Source organism: Carassius carassius, chromosome 20 (genome assembly GCF_963082965.1).
Source record: "Carassius carassius chromosome 20, fCarCar2.1, whole genome shotgun sequence".
Lineage (NCBI taxonomy): Eukaryota > Metazoa > Chordata > Actinopteri > Cypriniformes > Cyprinidae > Carassius > Carassius carassius.
Window position 1 is genome coordinate 24,296,126 of NC_081774.1, and position 16,739 is coordinate 24,312,864.

The 16,739-nt window shown below is 35.6% G+C and overlaps 1 protein-coding gene across 2 annotated transcripts in view; it reads left to right on the forward strand.

Annotated features, from left to right (window-relative positions):
• Positions 1-2,841: 2,841 nt before the first annotated feature.
• The window catches only part of wdr33 (WD repeat domain 33), a 37,143-nt gene continuing 23,245 nt past the window's right edge, over positions 2,842-16,739 (forward strand). Inside the window, exons 1-14 of one of the 2 annotated variants that reach the window (XM_059502249.1) lie at positions 2,842-3,046; positions 5,266-5,488; positions 5,563-5,631; positions 5,707-5,811; positions 5,924-6,019; positions 6,130-6,281; positions 7,725-7,822; positions 9,564-9,690; positions 9,881-10,035; positions 11,304-11,382; positions 11,514-11,624; positions 11,964-12,058; positions 12,146-12,232; positions 12,315-12,454. In XM_059502249.1, coding sequence (XP_059358232.1) covers positions 5,285-5,488; positions 5,563-5,631; positions 5,707-5,811; positions 5,924-6,019; positions 6,130-6,281; positions 7,725-7,822; positions 9,564-9,690; positions 9,881-10,035; positions 11,304-11,382; positions 11,514-11,624; positions 11,964-12,058; positions 12,146-12,232; positions 12,315-12,454 — 1,518 coding nt within the window. In that variant the 5' untranslated portion in view covers positions 2,842-3,046; positions 5,266-5,284. The remainder of the gene's footprint in view (positions 3,047-5,265; positions 5,489-5,562; positions 5,632-5,706; positions 5,812-5,923; positions 6,020-6,129; positions 6,282-7,724; positions 7,823-9,563; positions 9,691-9,880; positions 10,036-11,303; positions 11,383-11,513; positions 11,625-11,963; positions 12,059-12,145; positions 12,233-12,314; positions 12,455-16,739) is intronic. The other variant, XM_059502250.1, reaches the window with a different exon arrangement.

Here is a 16,739-nt window from a genome sequence, read left to right on the forward strand (position 1 = left end):
TGAATAAGATGAGGTACATGGATGGCAAGGGTGACCCTCGTGGCTTTAAGATCTTTCTGAATCACAACAATCTCCCTCTTGGTCTCATACCACGCTACAGAGGTAATCGACTGCACATTCTTTTCCATATATGTGGGATATTCTCAAGTCATCATGCTGCACTACAGTCATATCTCTGTGGAGGAACATCCTGTGGAGGCCTGCGTGCTAGCATACTGGAAGACTTCAACTCTATAGCTGGACAGGTTGAAATGCAAGTTCTGGGTTTGCTTGGGAAATTACTGACTGGACCCTGGATGACCAAATTCTACACTGGTGCAGATGACCAAACTGATTACATCAAATGTATTGAAATTATCAAAGAAACGGTCCAGAACCTGAAAGATCAACTACACTCACCTGCTGAATTTCTAACTCGCACAACAGACCTCTTTGGAAATCAGCTGAATGCTTCAGACAAAATCCTTGAAAAATTGCAACAACCACCAAAAGACACAGCCATGTTCACTCAAATGATGGAAAGCTGTCTGAGAGCGGTCGTTTTAGTGCTCGAAAGGCAGTATCAACAATACTTTGTTGATACATGGGCAGTGACGGAGAAACTAAAAGAAGAGACAACCTCAGCAAGATCACATAACATGGATGCCGAAGAGCTGATGGGGATGTTTAGTGCATTGAAGAAGAAAGCTCCAAATGCCACCATCTGCTACTTGTCCTGTAAAATGCGAGCACGTAAAAACAACACTGTGGACTATTTGGACAGTTTAGACAAGGAAAAACAAGAGCTGGTCATCAAGAAAGCAGTGAGGCTGGGGGTAATGCAAAGAAGAAAGAGAAAACCTACACTGTTGGCTATTGGGCCATGAGCGGGGAAGGGTATGAATGTGATGCACATGACACTGATGTGTCCATCTATGCAATAGTAGCAGATGTCATCTTGGATGACTTGGTTGTACAGTAGCCTGTCAATAACCAGTGATCAACCAGTCAACCAGATAACATGTATATTTGTTGTACCGATCATTCATTGTTAGTAAGAAAAAAAAAAGAATGAATATGAATGTATATTTGCAATTTCAGCATGTATAAATATGAATTCACAATTAACCCCTTAGCTGTCACCCCCCTTTTTGAGAATTGACAATAAAATACACTATTCAAACTTCAAGAATGTTTTGGTATATAAACCTAAATTTGGTCTTGTTTTAAAGATAACACTCAGCAGATTATTGCTGAATAGCACTTCAATAAATAAAAATATGAAAAAGGTATGGAAGTTTAAACTTACAATAAATCAAATATATTGTAATTAATATTTTTCTTTTTAATAAAATATATATTTTACAAAATATGTTTTACTCTAAAATTACTATAAAATCAAAGCTAAATATCTAACCAAGTTGTGTTCCAAATTTGAAGTTGATATCTTAAAAATTGAAGTTCCCATGAAATTTTGTTTAGGCGTAATGCCAAAAAAAGCCACCGGGTGCCATACATTCCATTGAATTTAATTGTATTCATTCTGCCATAACAAATTAATACATTTCTGTCCAAATATCACTTCTGTCACAAAATTTGGAACCTTGAGACTCAGACCTCACTTACAATATGTGTTTTGTCAAAATTTACACCTTAAATAGTGGTGTGTAAAGTTGTCTTTGCTTGTATTCTAAAATAAATGTTCATGAATATGAATGAACGCTTATTAATTTGAACTGTTTTCGGTGCGGTACCATGGGTCTGATGCCGATTCCAACTAAAACAGTTAATGTTCATGATGTCATTTGAAAGAGTTAACAAAATTCTACCTTCTGTTAAAATTTTATTCAAATATCTGATAAAATGAGGAAGATACAAGCAAAAACATGTGAAAAATAAGCATTTTCGGTCACATGTCTTCTATTGTAGTTAATGTACATTATTTTAATCTAATCCCGATATTATAAATATCATAACTTTCTCAATCCTCAACTGATTCTTACAATCCATATATCATTGTAAAGGGAATTTTCAGCCCTGTCTAGTCATGTGATCCATTTTGAGCTATGGGGTGTTTAAAAATTTTGTCAGCATACATATATATATATATATATAAATAAATAAATATATATATATATATATATATATATATATATATATATATATATATATATATATATATATATATATATATATATGACAAGGAATTAACACAGCTAAAACCTTAGGTTACAGTAGATGGGGAACAGATTGCCCCCGCATAATTTTTTTAATAGGCTTCTTAAAAATGATTTAGCGACGCCCATGCTATATACTAGAAACCTAAGCTTGACATACAGTTGGCCCAATCTAGATTTTATGTGTATGCTGACGTTTTGTTGCTGGAAAAAAAACAGTTTGGCCTTTACGGTCCAAACAATTCAGCAATTGAATAATTTGTCCGCAGTTGAAACACAATTTCTTTGTCAAAAGTGTACGTTATTGACATATGAGAAAAATAAGATCTCACCTTCTGTTTTTTATCCCTTATGGCAATCGAATCATAGCCCCACCTAATGGACAGTTGTGTATTTCAAATTTAAAGAAACAGTTTTGATGTTAACTGAAGAAAGGACATCATGTGTTTAGAATGAGGTAAAAGTATACAACAGTAAGCAGTAACCCAAATTCTGGGTTAACTAACCCAAATAATCAAACAAATAACTAAATAAATATGCAATATTAAATAAAAGTAATTATATAACTACTTATAAATAATCCGTAGTATGTAACAACATTTGTTCTGCACCTCGTTTGACGGACAAAACATACATTGAGTGACGTAGTTCTCCCGCCGATGCGTCTGACGTCATGACGTCGTTTGGGGACTGGAAGTTCAAAGCAACGAGAAGAGCGGAAGCCTCGAGATGGAGTCAGGGGGTTAGATATACGCGAAAAATAGCGAATTAACGCACACTCTCGAGACAGTTGACATTTCATTTTCAAAAAGACATTACAATAGTCTCCACAAGGAAGAGTCTTGTGTTAAATTTAGATTAATAGACTCGGTCAGCATTGGATATTTTGGGTGAGTTTCTCAAGTATTGACCGGGCGCCATTTAAACACGCTGTGCGGGAGACCGGGAAGAAATACCCACTCTCATAGCCTGTACAAAGCTATCTGCTTCAGCGAACAGATTTTGCACTCAAATAAACACACATTTTAAGGAGATTATGTTCTTATTCTCGTAGACAGTGAAAATGTGGCATGTTTGTGAGGGCCTGTGGTAGCATCAGGCAACGTTATTGTGTTAGCTGGCTAAAGGCTAACAGACCTTGAACTGAAGGCATTTGCCGACCTCGAACAAGAAACTAACGTAACGTTACAGGTATAAATGATGCATTAGTCGCCTATTTACGTGTTGTTTGTAAGATATACATTTCTAAAATAATTGACTAGTGTGTTTTACTTTTAGTAAGTTTGAGATTGAGCTTGTGTATTACGTGAGTGCAGTGTGTAACACGCCATCTAAAATACATTAAACAATTCCCATAAATACCCCCCACCCCCCCGAACATTTCAAGTCGAGTCGTATTGTATTTGTGAAAGGGTACAATCGCACGGGATGTTATATGCTTGACATTAACGGTTCTTAAATTCAGTCCATTTTCAGAAATCCCTCTCAAAATAGGTTAAATGAAACCGTATAAACTGCATCTAATTTTTTTTTTCATTAACCTTAGTGTTAAATGGAGGTAGCTGACTTGTGTACAGAAGAACTGGGTGCTCTTTGAATGAGCTTTTTTCCCCTCCTCACAAATTAATAATTTGCATAAGCTTTAAGGGGGTAAGAGTACACAGTGACCGTGCTTCCCAACTGGTTTTGGTTCTGGTCTCAAATTTTACATTGAGCCCGACAACATTGTTACACCAATAAATGTAGCCTAAATTTAAGGAGCAAATCCGTTAATAATGCCTCTTAAGCTGTTGACCACAGTTAGCCTAACTCTAACGTTTTACAGTGCTAGTAACGAAGTTGGTTATTGACAAATTTAGTCAAAGTATAAAGATTTTATCTCTCATTTTTATTTACTTGTGATCCACCAGTTGTGAATCACTGCTACAGAAGTGTTTTATTTGTAGTATTTTTTTTCATGAAGGGACAACAGCTATTCTGTCTATGGTGCAATTTTGTTGCTCTGTGATACACATACCGACAAAAAATGCATGTATGTGACCCTGGACCACAAAACCTTACTTAAAAACTTAGTCTTAAGTGTCGAAGCTAAATAAATAAGCTTTCCATTGATGTATTGTTTATTATGATAGGACAATATTTGGCTGAGATACAACTAGTTGGAAATCTGGAATCTGAGGGTGCAAAAAAATCTAAATACTAAGAAAATTGCTTTAAAATTTGTCCAAATGAATTCTTAGCAATGCATATTACTAATAAAAAATTGAGTTTTGATATATTTACGATAGGAAATGTACAAAATCTCTTCATGGAAAACTATCTTTACTTAATATCCTAATGATTTTTGGCATAAAAGAAAGACAATAATTTTAACCAATGTAACGTTTTTTTTTGGCCATTTCTAGAAATGTACCCCAGTGCTAAAAATTTACCCCAGCGACTTAAGTTTTGTGGTCCAGGGTCACACGTACCTTAGTGTATTTGACCCAAGTAAACTCTAATGGTGTCCAAGTAGACACCATAAGTTATACTAGGTAAATCTCTCAATGCTTCAAACTACATATGCTAAAGCTGTTTTAGATGCTACTGTATTTCATTAATTTGGAAGGGTTACTGTGAAAAGCATGATGCTTTTAAATCAATTTTACGCTGTGGTTTCAGATGCTCAACATTAATAAACATTTATGTAATTTCTCTGACATGTAAAATTATCCTGTCTATTAATCTGGAAAAACCTTTTAAATTCAGCTTGGGGTTGCTTTGATATTGCTTGCACCATGCCTCAGCTTGCATTTACAGCACGATTTTATGGAAACCAATGTATAATTCTGATTTAAAAATATATATTTTTAATGATTATGAAGGCTTTTCCCCTTTGGGGTCTGTCATCCATTTTCACTTGATTACTCCGTTTATTCCTCCTAAACAAACTTTTCACATCCCAAAGAACTGTTTACAGTGTCTTTCTGATTTGATGCTTAAGTTATGCTCAGGTTCACTTATGTAATGGTTTATTGCACAGTAGAGTTACAGATGTTTCTTATTTATCAATCAATGGTCTACTCAATTGTAATAAACTCAAAAGTAAATTTCTTTCTCACGTCCTCAGGTGTTACAAAACTGTCACTATGGCAACAGATATTGGTTCTCCTCCCCGGTTTTTCCATATGCCTCGGTTCCAGCACCAGGCACCTCGTCAGCTGTTCTACAAGAGGCCGGACTTTGCCCAGCAGCAGGCTATGCAGCAGCTCACTTTCGATGGCAAGCGCATGAGGAAAGCTGTGAACCGCAAGACCATTGATTACAATCCATCTGTCATCAGATATCTTGAGGTATAAGCCTTGTAACAGAGTGGGGCAGTGTAACATCTGGCAAATGTAACATCTGGCAAATTACTCCATTTCAGAATCGATTGTGGCAACGAGATCATCGAGATTTCCGTGCTATTCAACCAGATGCCGGCTGCTACAATGATGTATGTTTTTTTTTACTACTTTTAGTTCTCATGTTTATTCTTGAAGTTCATATATTTCTCATACTTTTTTTGCAGCTTGTTCCTCCAGTTGGTATGCTTAATAACCCTATGAATGCTGTTACAACCAAGTTTGTCAGAACCTCCACCAACAAAGTCAAATGCCCTGTGTTTGTTGTAAGGGTAAGTGTTAAACTATTGATTTGTTGCTTTTTGTTGAAATGCATAATTCCCTAACAGCCTACTCCCTTGGTTATTAAAAGTCTTTCCTTACCCTTTTCTTGCCTTCTTGTAGTGGACTCCTGAAGGCAGGCGACTTGTAACAGGTGCCTCCAGTGGGGAGTTTACTTTATGGAATGGGCTCACATTTAACTTCGAGACAATTCTTCAGGTAACCAGAGACCATATTTTAGTTTTGTGGCACACCACCCTTACCTCATAACCTCAGAATCTTGCTTAAAGGTCCTTATCTAACTGTCCCTTTTTCTTTTTCTCTCATAGGCTCATGATAGCCCTGTCAGGGCAATGACCTGGTCTCACAATGACATGTGGATGTTGACTGCTGACCATGGAGGTTACGTGAAGTACTGGCAGTCCAACATGAACAACGTCAAGATGTTCCAGGCTCACAAGGAGGCGATTAGAGAGGCCAGGTCTATACACAATCTACCATTTTCTGTAGTTAACCCAAGCCTGTTACTGTTCCTGCAGGGGCAGTGCTCTGCCTGTAGGGGGCTCTCCTCAGTGCTGTCAGTTCTGATATTCTCTTTCCTGTGCTGCTTAATGTTTATGTCCTTTATTATTGACACGTGTGTTGTTGTTGCAACACTGCAATTATTTGTCACCTGTGGCTTTTGAGTTATGTATTCTCATCTATTATATACATAACTTCTATGTACAGAAAAGGTGTATTTTTCACACTTTTAAATAAAGTATTCCCAATTATTTATATTCTAAGGTGATGACATACAGTCTAGAATAAAAAAGGGGTGAAAAATGACTGTTTAAAAGACCCTCAGGGACTAAAATGTTTGTTGGAAGGGTTTCTTGGAGCCTCCATAGTGGAGAAGATTCTTGCACTGGTCTAATTAAAGGAAATGCACACTTAAGTTTCAGTTCCCAATGGTTTACCAATGAGACAGGAGCTGTGCTGTCCCTACTGGCCATCAGAGTCTTTGTCACGCTTTCAGTCAGTTCCTAATAAAAATTCTGCTTCTAAATAAAGATTTATAAGAATAAATAACTCCGATATTTACTTTTATACAACTCTACAGGTATAAATGCACATGAAAAAGTTTTCATCCACATTGAAATCCAGGTTTATAATTCATTGCCAGTCCCTTTTATTTTGTTAACTCTTGACACAATACAGAGTATGTATAGTCCTTTGTAATGCAATAAAATGCAATTTCTTCTACAATATAAAAAAAATATATATTTAAATTTAAAGCCTGATTATCAAAATGGCTCATGGGTTGAAGTAAAACAGAATGAAGAAAGGCTTTAGCTCACTTCAGTGGTTTATTTCTGCTTTTTCCTATGCTTTAAAAAAAACTGAGTGCATAGTAAAAAACAACTGAGCATGGTGGGTAATGTTTGTACTTTATGGTGTTAGGTGGATTGATAGGTCTGCCTTATTTGTATGTAGAAACAACAAAATAATGGTGTGTGTTTAGAGGTCAAAAGAGTAAGTTGGTGTACTGAGGCAGGCTCAGTTTTGCCAAATGCCCTCTGGAAGGAAGAGCAGTGTGTGTAGGGATGATTGCATTTGAAACGTGCATGATTACACTTATTAATTGAACTAAAGTAATTACCTTTCACGTGCTCATTTTGTTTTCTGATGTTGTACAGCAAGGATCAGAATACAGAGAAATGTGCAGTCAGTGTTAAATATGTCTTTAATTTTAGCCTGTGGTATTAGATGCAATTAAGCAAGTCATGATAGGGTTGTTATGTAGAGCGAGTTGTCTGCTAAGGAGATGGATGGTTCCTTGTCAGATCCACTCAAAGGGCCCCCCCGCAGGGTGTATGGTCTCCACCACACAGAACTGCTATGTTATCCTTAAATGTTGATTCTCTCCCTGCTGTGTCTTCAGTTTCTCTCCTACGGATAATAAATTTGCCACTTGCTCTGATGATGGAACTGTACGCATCTGGGACTTTCTCCGATGTCATGAGGAAAGAATTCTGAGAGGTATGTTATATAAGATGTGGAGATATTCACAAACGCTTTCCTTTAAACATAAAATGACACTGTCATCTGGGTTCACAGAGTCTTCACATTACCCATCACACACATCTGATAACTTTTGTGTTCTTCCCTTTCTTTTCTTTTTTAGTCGTTTACATGAGTCTGCAGTTTGTTTAAATATTCATTACATTTTGTGTTTGAGGCTGTAACCAATATTTGCTTATCAAGCACTGAGCATGGTTAAATCTTTTTGTAATGTCTAATAATGATGAAGACCTGTATGTTGACACTGTTTTGTACCTGTTTTAAGGAATGCATGTTCTTTCTGGTGAATTTTCAAATATATATTAAAAACCCCTTCTAAATGTTTCTGCACACTATTTGGTGGTTGTGCCTAATAACACTCTGTTTTGTGTATTATAGTATTATATTTACCAAACATGCCTGAGTTAATATTGTAGGGCACTATTGCTGTAGTACTACAGCCAAGTAATCTGAAAAAAATATATATTTTGTGGTAGAAAAGGTTAGATATCTTTTCTCAAATAAAGTAATTTGTTCTTTCTTCCTTTCAAACAGATTATCAAATCTAGTGATGAGCAGCTGTCTAAATTGTTACTAACCACTTTTGTTGACTTTGAGTTTAAAAAGTTTATTTTGCCATAATTTAAAATATTTGCAATTTATTGCAATGCAATGAAGAGGAATTGGTCTTTTTCAGTATCAACATGTATAAATGTATATAACCTGACCTGTACTATTAAAAACAAATCAACCTTAAATGCACAGACATCATCACATGATCATAATCTTATTTCAAATAAAACTATAATAAAACTGTTAAAAAAAAATACAATAACTCAGAACTTTTTTATCAATTTTCCTATTAAGTTCAGTTACTGTACCTGTCAAATGTTATGTCAGATTTAATGTTTGAGTTTGTGTGTGTGTGTGTATGTGTGTGTGTGCAAGAGTAAGTAATTTCATACTCAATTAAGGAAGGCACAATATTGTTGTTTTGACAGTTAAAAGTGTTCAGACTTGGGACTATAGTCAAAGAAACAAAACATGTGAAAAGGTGAAAACCATAGGTTTTACACATTGTAAGACCTTTCACATTAAATGAAATGTATGTCCACTTGTTGGTGTCCGAATGGTACATGTCTTTGAGCAATGACACTGTCCCATTTGCAGTGATCAGGATTTGTATCAACAATATAAATATTAACTAAATAACTTTAGTTAACTGCAGACTTTACTCCTTTTCCTAATGCTTGTGCAAATGCACAAATTATCATTTATATCAATCAAATAAAAAACGCTATTAAGAATCCATGCAGCTTTACCCAGACATAAAGAATAACTCTCATGCTCCCTAAATGGTTTTTGAGACCTCAATTGCACAGCATGCCCTTTAAAATAATGCTGCCTTTATTTGCTAGTCAAAGTGTGGCACTTTTTTTTCTTTTTTTAATGATTTTCCTGATTCGTTGGCATGTGACTCAATATGAAATGGTGTTTAATCCAATATAATTTATTTTGTTCTGGCTGTTACTTAGCTTGTCTTTGATGCTCATTATGGAATTGTAATCATATATTAACCTATGATCTACATGTAATGCTAAAATTATGATCAAAGGTTAAAAAAGTGTTACTCTAACAGTGTTGCTCTGAAATAGGAAAGAAACATTCCTGAAAATAATGTTCCTTTTTTTATTTTGACACTCATTTAAATTGTTTCCAGGTCATGGAGCAGATGTGAAGTGTGTAGATTGGCATCCCACAAAGGGCTTGGTAGTGTCCGGCAGCAAAGACAGCCAGCAACCTATCAAATTTTGGGACCCAAAGACTGGACAAAGTTTGGCAACACTGTAAGTTAGCAGATGCCTGTAAAACCCCAAAATTATTGTAATCTTTGTTGCCCATGGCCGAATGGGTTGTTTACAGATGGTTATCCGTTTGACAACACAAATTTTGTTGTATTGCTTGAGTTTGAGTACTTAATCAAGAAATATAGCTTAAGAAGGGCTATTAATTTTGTGTCTTGTGTTTTGTCCTTAGACATGCACATAAAAACACAGTCATGGAGGTGAAGTGGAACCTTAACGGCAACTGGCTGTTGACAGCGTCACGTGATCATTTGTGCAAACTGTTTGACATTCGCAACCTCAAAGAGGAGCTGCAGGTTTTTAGAGGACATAAGAAAGAAGCCACAGGTATAATCCTAATGAGAATATGTGGGTCAATATCACAATAGAGTGCCTTTCTACCCTCAAAATACTCAAAAATTTGCTTTGTCATATCATAAATAGTAGACACTCAAGTACTATGGTAACATTAACTGAGTTCCCACACATTTTATTTTTAGATAATTATGGGCCATTATTCGAAGCATAAACCATAAGACACCCTGTCATGGACATATACATATTACTGTTAAATACGTTTTCATTGCAAAATTAAGATGGAAATTTATATTTTCAGAAAGCGATGATGTCCCTTTCCTTAACAGGGTTGTTAAAATAAAGTAATATAATAATAATAAGAAATATAATTACATCCTCAATCACACATTGTACCCCCCCCCCATTCATTTAGTTTTTAGCAATATTACCTACAAATGAGTGCATGTGTCATATATGTGTAAAGAGTTTAAGTGGCTGACAGGGTGGACATTTTGGAACAATGTCAGGGTAGACATTTTGAGCTTCAATTAGTATATTAGCTTACAGCAAACTGTGAATAGCTAAATATTTAGTCTGGTTGTTATTGAATTTGGTATATTTAAACTTGTGGAAATACTGTTAGTATGGACATGTTAAGCTTTAGCAAAGCAATTAAGCAAACATTCAAGAGACATGGACAAACTATTCTTTTTTTATTAAATAAAAATATAGTTTTTATTACCAAATGATCAATACACTCAAATTAAATAATCTCTTATTTAACAAAATATCAATAGGATTATTGTTTTTTTATTTTATTTATTGATTTGACAGTATTCTACTGTCATTCAAATTTAATGAGCAGTGCTTGGGACATAGCAAAATAACATGCATCCTCTTACACAAAACAAAACTAATAAAAATCTAGAAAATGTATCTATAAAGAGTCAAGTAATGCTTTTGTCAAGTAATGCTTTTGTTATTAATATAAAATCTAAGCCTAATATAACACACCCTTTCATAGTCATTCTTATGTTATCATGGCAAATGATTAACTTATGTACAGGACACCAAAATGCTCTACAATGATATTGACCCATGTATTAAACTCCTGCAAGTAAAGCAGTGTGTTGTATACTTTAACATTGTATGCATATGCATTTTCTCTTAAAATGGTTACCGTATATAATTGTTTTGACATGATATATAAATGACTGAATTGTGAAATTGAACTGTTTCCTCTTGCCATGAATATAGCCATTGCTGCTGACATGGCGTTAAATCATAAATAAATATACATTTTCTCTTTTTGATTGCAGCTGTAGCTTGGCATCCAGTTCATGAAGGCTTGTTTGCCAGTGGAGGCTCTGATGGATCACTGCTTTTTTGGCATGCAGGGTAAGCACTGTTCAGATCCTCTCTGTACTGTTTAACCATATACGGTAGCATTAGTCAAAAAGTAATACTCTGTGGAGTAATTTCAAATTGTGTGTTATTTGACTGCTGAAGTTGTTGAAATATTTTTCTAGAGTGGAGAAAGAGGTGGGAGGAATGGAGATGGCTCATGAAGGAATGATCTGGAGTTTAGCCTGGCATCCACTGGGCCACATCTTGTGTTCTGGGTCTAATGACCATACTAGGTAAGTGTGTGTAAAAAAATGCATGTTTCTATTAGGGTTGTAACATTAACCAACATTTCAGTAGTTAATACCTATACAAGTGAAACTTTACAATTGTCGATGACATTTGTTTTTTTTTACCACAGGTAATTCTCGATACCAGTTTTTTTTTACTACCAACAAACAAAATATTCTATAGAACACACTCCTTTATTTACAGCTAAATGTTAATACACAAATTGAATGTTACATGCAGTTAAAAACTCTTGCATGGTCAAAACAAATAAATTAATGATTATGAACCTAAAATGCTCTAGTTTGCATAGACTCTAGCTCATTGCTCTGTTATTACTTCCTCAGCAAATTTTGGACGAGGAATCGGCCGGGGGATAAGATGCGGGACAGATACAATCTGAACTTGCTGCCTGGAATGTCAGAAGATGGAGTGGAGTATGGTAAGTATTCCTTGACTTCGTGCAATTTAAAAGCCCTATAGAGGATTTACATATGAATTCATAATGCTTTATTTTGGGTAATTCTAGATGACATAGAGACCAATAGTGTTGCAGCCATTCCTGGCATGGGGATCCCGGAACAACTGAAGGCTGCCATGGAACAAGAACAAACTGGTTAAGACACTAATACATGCACAGTCAATATTTATTGAAGTTCAGTTGGTTGGTTATATATAACTGGTATCTATCTGCTCAGGCAAAGAGATGGTGGCAGAGCCTGAGATGAGCATTCCGGGGCTGGACTGGGGAATGGAAGAGGTCATGCTGAAGGACCAAAAAAAGCCTCCGACTAAAAAGGTTCCTTATGCAAAGCCAATTCCAGCTCAGTTTCAACAGGTCAGTATGATCAAATACTACATATGTCTTTGTAGCACTGCCAGCAGGGCCTGACATTAACACCCGCCAACCCACCAAATGTGATTATAATAAAACTTTTGACAAGAATGATTTTGATTTTATTACATTTGGTGTAAACGGTGTAAGGTCCACGCACTCTGTCCAAGGAAGGTATCCAGTGCTAGATGAAGGTTTCTTGCATGTCCAGTCTTTTCAACGCACAAAATTATTCAATTTAAGTTCAGTTCTAATCTGACTCCATTTTATTATGACCTCAAATTTAGGTTGGAATGCAAATTGGTTGTATGTCTGTTTCTAATTAGTATTCTTCTGACTTTTGATTATTCTAGTTAAACTCTTTATTTTATATTTACTCATTCATCCGGGTGCTCAAGTCGCTAACAAGGATACAATGTAATCTACTAGAGTCAATAATTACAGAGTAAAACAATAAAATCAAATGTAACAATTTATTATCAGTCAGGTAAATGTATTCTGCCAATTACATATCCAATTCAAACATGTCAGATCATATCAGTACAAAACATCAAATTCTCAAAGATGAATTTATAAGTAAAATATGCATACCTGACCTTAGAAAAGAGAGACACACAAAAATAATAAATGAATACAAAACCAAGATAAAACATCCCCCAAATGGAGGCATGTACAAACAATTGGAATTTGCATTAACCCATGTCCCATTAACCTGTAGTTTACACCTCAAAGGGAACAGAAGGTAATTTAAACGGAAGACACAGGAAAAGGGCACTCCCATTACAGTAAGCAAAATATCTCTTAACTCTTAGGATCTGTACTCTCTTTTAGTCTACATTTGTAAGATTGAGACCATTGTACCACTCGCCCTGAAACTATTCAAAAGATACCAAACATGAACTGACTGAAAATAGTACTTGCATTCATGTAGAACATTAAACTATTGACCATTCTGAATGATCTGAGTGGAGGGAGGATGGGTAAGGAAGGGGATGAGAAGGAACTGATAACATATGTGAGAGAGGCGTTTCCTGCAGCTCCACTCTGTGGGGTGTCTCGAAGATGCCTGTGTATTTTTGGATTGTCTGAGTCTCAGTAGATCAAAGTATCTGGGTTTCTTTTATCCTTAAAACTGCAATTAATAATGGATAATCAACAGTAACAATGTCACGCCAGTTGACGTTCATGCAGCCTGTCTATGTGAAAATCTCATGTATGCACATGTGAACAAATGTATGCAACTGCACAGAAGAAACATGCTGCGGTAAAAATCCAACTTTGTTTTTATAACATATAGCCTAGTTAAGCAATGTGACATGATCAAAGTTTTGAAAGAGAAAGAGTGAAGTTTTGCCTGAAAACCACAATAGCAAATTTGACATTGTAAATGTTGACTATTTTTGCTTGACTTGGTTAACGAAAATTGTTCAAAAGATCACAGCAGAACATTCGCTCATCTCTGAGCAGCACACGGCGATGTTTCATAAGTGAATGATTTATCGTTTTTTAATTATTTCAGTCAATGATTCAGTGATGCATTATAATATTTTTTTTGTGATCAACTTTATTTTTAATTCAACAAAAACAAACAAACAAAACAGGAAAGGGAAAGCAACAGACACATCATTATTTTTACAATCTGAAAAAAAAAAAAACTTGGTCATTCCTTTATATATTCCAATTTTTTTTTTTAAGAAAGACATTGCCATTCATCAATGGTACAAGGTTTAGCCTTATAAAATCTTGCGGATGTACATTCACAGGTTACTATTTTAGGGAGGCTATGAATCCAAAATGATTTTGCTCAAGCACGGAGTAAACCAGTTTTGTATTATTGTCTTCTTTGCAATCATCATTGAGAAGACATAAACCTGGATTAGACATGTGTACCGTATTTTCCGGACTATAAGTCACACTTTTTTTCATAGTTTGGCTGGCCCTGCGAGGTCCTAGTCAGGTACGAATTATTTATCAAAATGAATTTGTCATGAACCGAGAGAAATGAACCAAGAGAAAACATTACCGTCTGCAGCCACGAGAGGGTGCTCTAGGCTGCTCAGTGCTTCTGTAGCCTACCACTGAAAATTCAGAGATTCAGTGAAGTGGAATAAGATTGCTTGAACTTGCTTAACGTTAGCGGTAACTGTTGGACTCGCTGGCTTATGTTAATTTTAGCCTATTCAGCCTCCCGGGTATGCTCTTTATGCTATTGTGTAGCTAACTGTTACTGTGTTATGTTAACATACCGGGCACCTATTCAGCCTGTGGTTTTGTGTACTCTTGTGTACCGTTAGCTGAATAACTTGCCTTTCCAGATTACCAATATCTGTTCTTGGCCTTGGATTTTGTTAAATAAATTAAGTTAATATTTTAGTTAACAGTTTTCAGTGGTATGCTAAAGGAGCACTGAGCAGCATAGAGCGCCCTCTCGCGGCTGTAGACGGTAATGTTTTCTCTCGGTTCTTGGTTCTAAATAAATGCGACTTATAGTCCAGTGCAACTTATATATGTTTTTTTCCCTCGTCATGATGTATTTTTGGACTGATACGACTTATACTTGGGTGTGACTAATAGTCCGAAAAATAAGGTAATCAGTTTGAAGTAAAAAGGACAAAACAGGATTCACATGAGTCCATAGGTTGCCAGCAATAGGACACTCCCAAACATCTAGAGAAAAGTACCTGTTAAATGCACTTTCATTTTAAACATCTTGTAACGAGTTATTTATGCTCAATGGATGCTTTGAAATGGACAAGACGATGAGCCAAGTTTTTAGAAGTTAAGATTAGATAAGACCACACCCTCCCAGTCGACTTCAAATCTGTTAATTCACACTTCCATATATGTTTAAAGGGGTCATATGTTGTTGCTAAAAAGAACATTATTTTGTCTATTTGGTGTAATGCAGTGTTTTTATGTATTTTAAGTTTTAAAAAAAACAATATTTTCCACATAATGTACATTATTGTTTCTCCTCTATGCCCCGCCTTCTGATATGCGTCAATTTTACAAGTCTCATCATTCTGAAAAAGCAAGGTGTGCTCTGATTGGCCATCTGTCCAGTGCGTTGTGATTGGCCGAATGCCTCAAGCGTGTGACGGAAATGTTACGCCCCTTAACATACTATGCCATCTCCCAGGCCAGCAACACGATCATGCACATCCCATCTTCTGTTCTCTATTAGCAGTTCAGTTAATGTACTGATAGGAGTAACTGAATAACTCGGGATATTGGTTTATTTCGCATCAGATGGAGTGTAAGGCACGTTTATAAACCAAATAACTTAAAGGGTTAGTTCACCGAAAAATAAAGATTGTCATTAATAACTCACCCTCATGTCGTTCCAAACCCGTAAGACCTCCGTTCATCTTCGGAACACAGTTTTAAGATATTTTTTATTTAGTCCGAGAGCTCTCAGTCCCTCCATTGAAACTGTGTGCACGGTATACTGTCCATGTCCAGAAAGGTAATAAAAACATTTACATTCCATTTACATTTAATCATTTAGCAGACGCTTTTATCCAAAGCAACTTACAAATGAGAACAACAGAAGCAGTCAGGTCAACAAGAGAACAATAGTATACCATAAGTGCCATGACAAGTCACAGTTAGTCTAGAACAGAACGTATAGCCAGGTTTTTTATATATATATATATATATATATATATATATATATATTAGGGATGTAACGGTTCACAAAATTCACGGTTCGGTTCGATACAATACACTGGTGTCACGGTTCGGTGCGGTTCGGTACGTTTTAGATACAGCAAAAAGAAAAAATTAGCAGATAAATTTCCTTGATTTTTAGAAAAAAATTTATTTATTAAAACTAACAAAGTATGTTTTTTTTTTTTTACATTGAACAATGATGGAGCTATTCTTTACCCATCTTCTATGGTGTTTTCTTAGCAGCATACTGTATAAAACAAAAACAGCTCCTTATAAAAAAAAATGAAAATGTTATATTAGTTTTGAACAAATACAAAGATGTAACTTTTTATATGGAACTCTATAACTCTTTATATTAAGTGTGTTTTTACTCAATTGGTTCTCTATAGGGCTTATGTTTTTTGGAACAAAGCAGGAATTACGGTCTGTCTGAAATGGGCTTGTGAAGGAATATTGTAACGGGGCTCAATTACATTAAGCATGTTCTTAAAACCTACGTTTTCCACTACAGCACAGTTACTCATTGCGCGGCTTGCCAAGCTATAACTGGCGGCTCGCATAGTAGCTTACAGTATCACACTGCCACTTGCCTTCAGAGCATGTGAGGCGGGAGTGA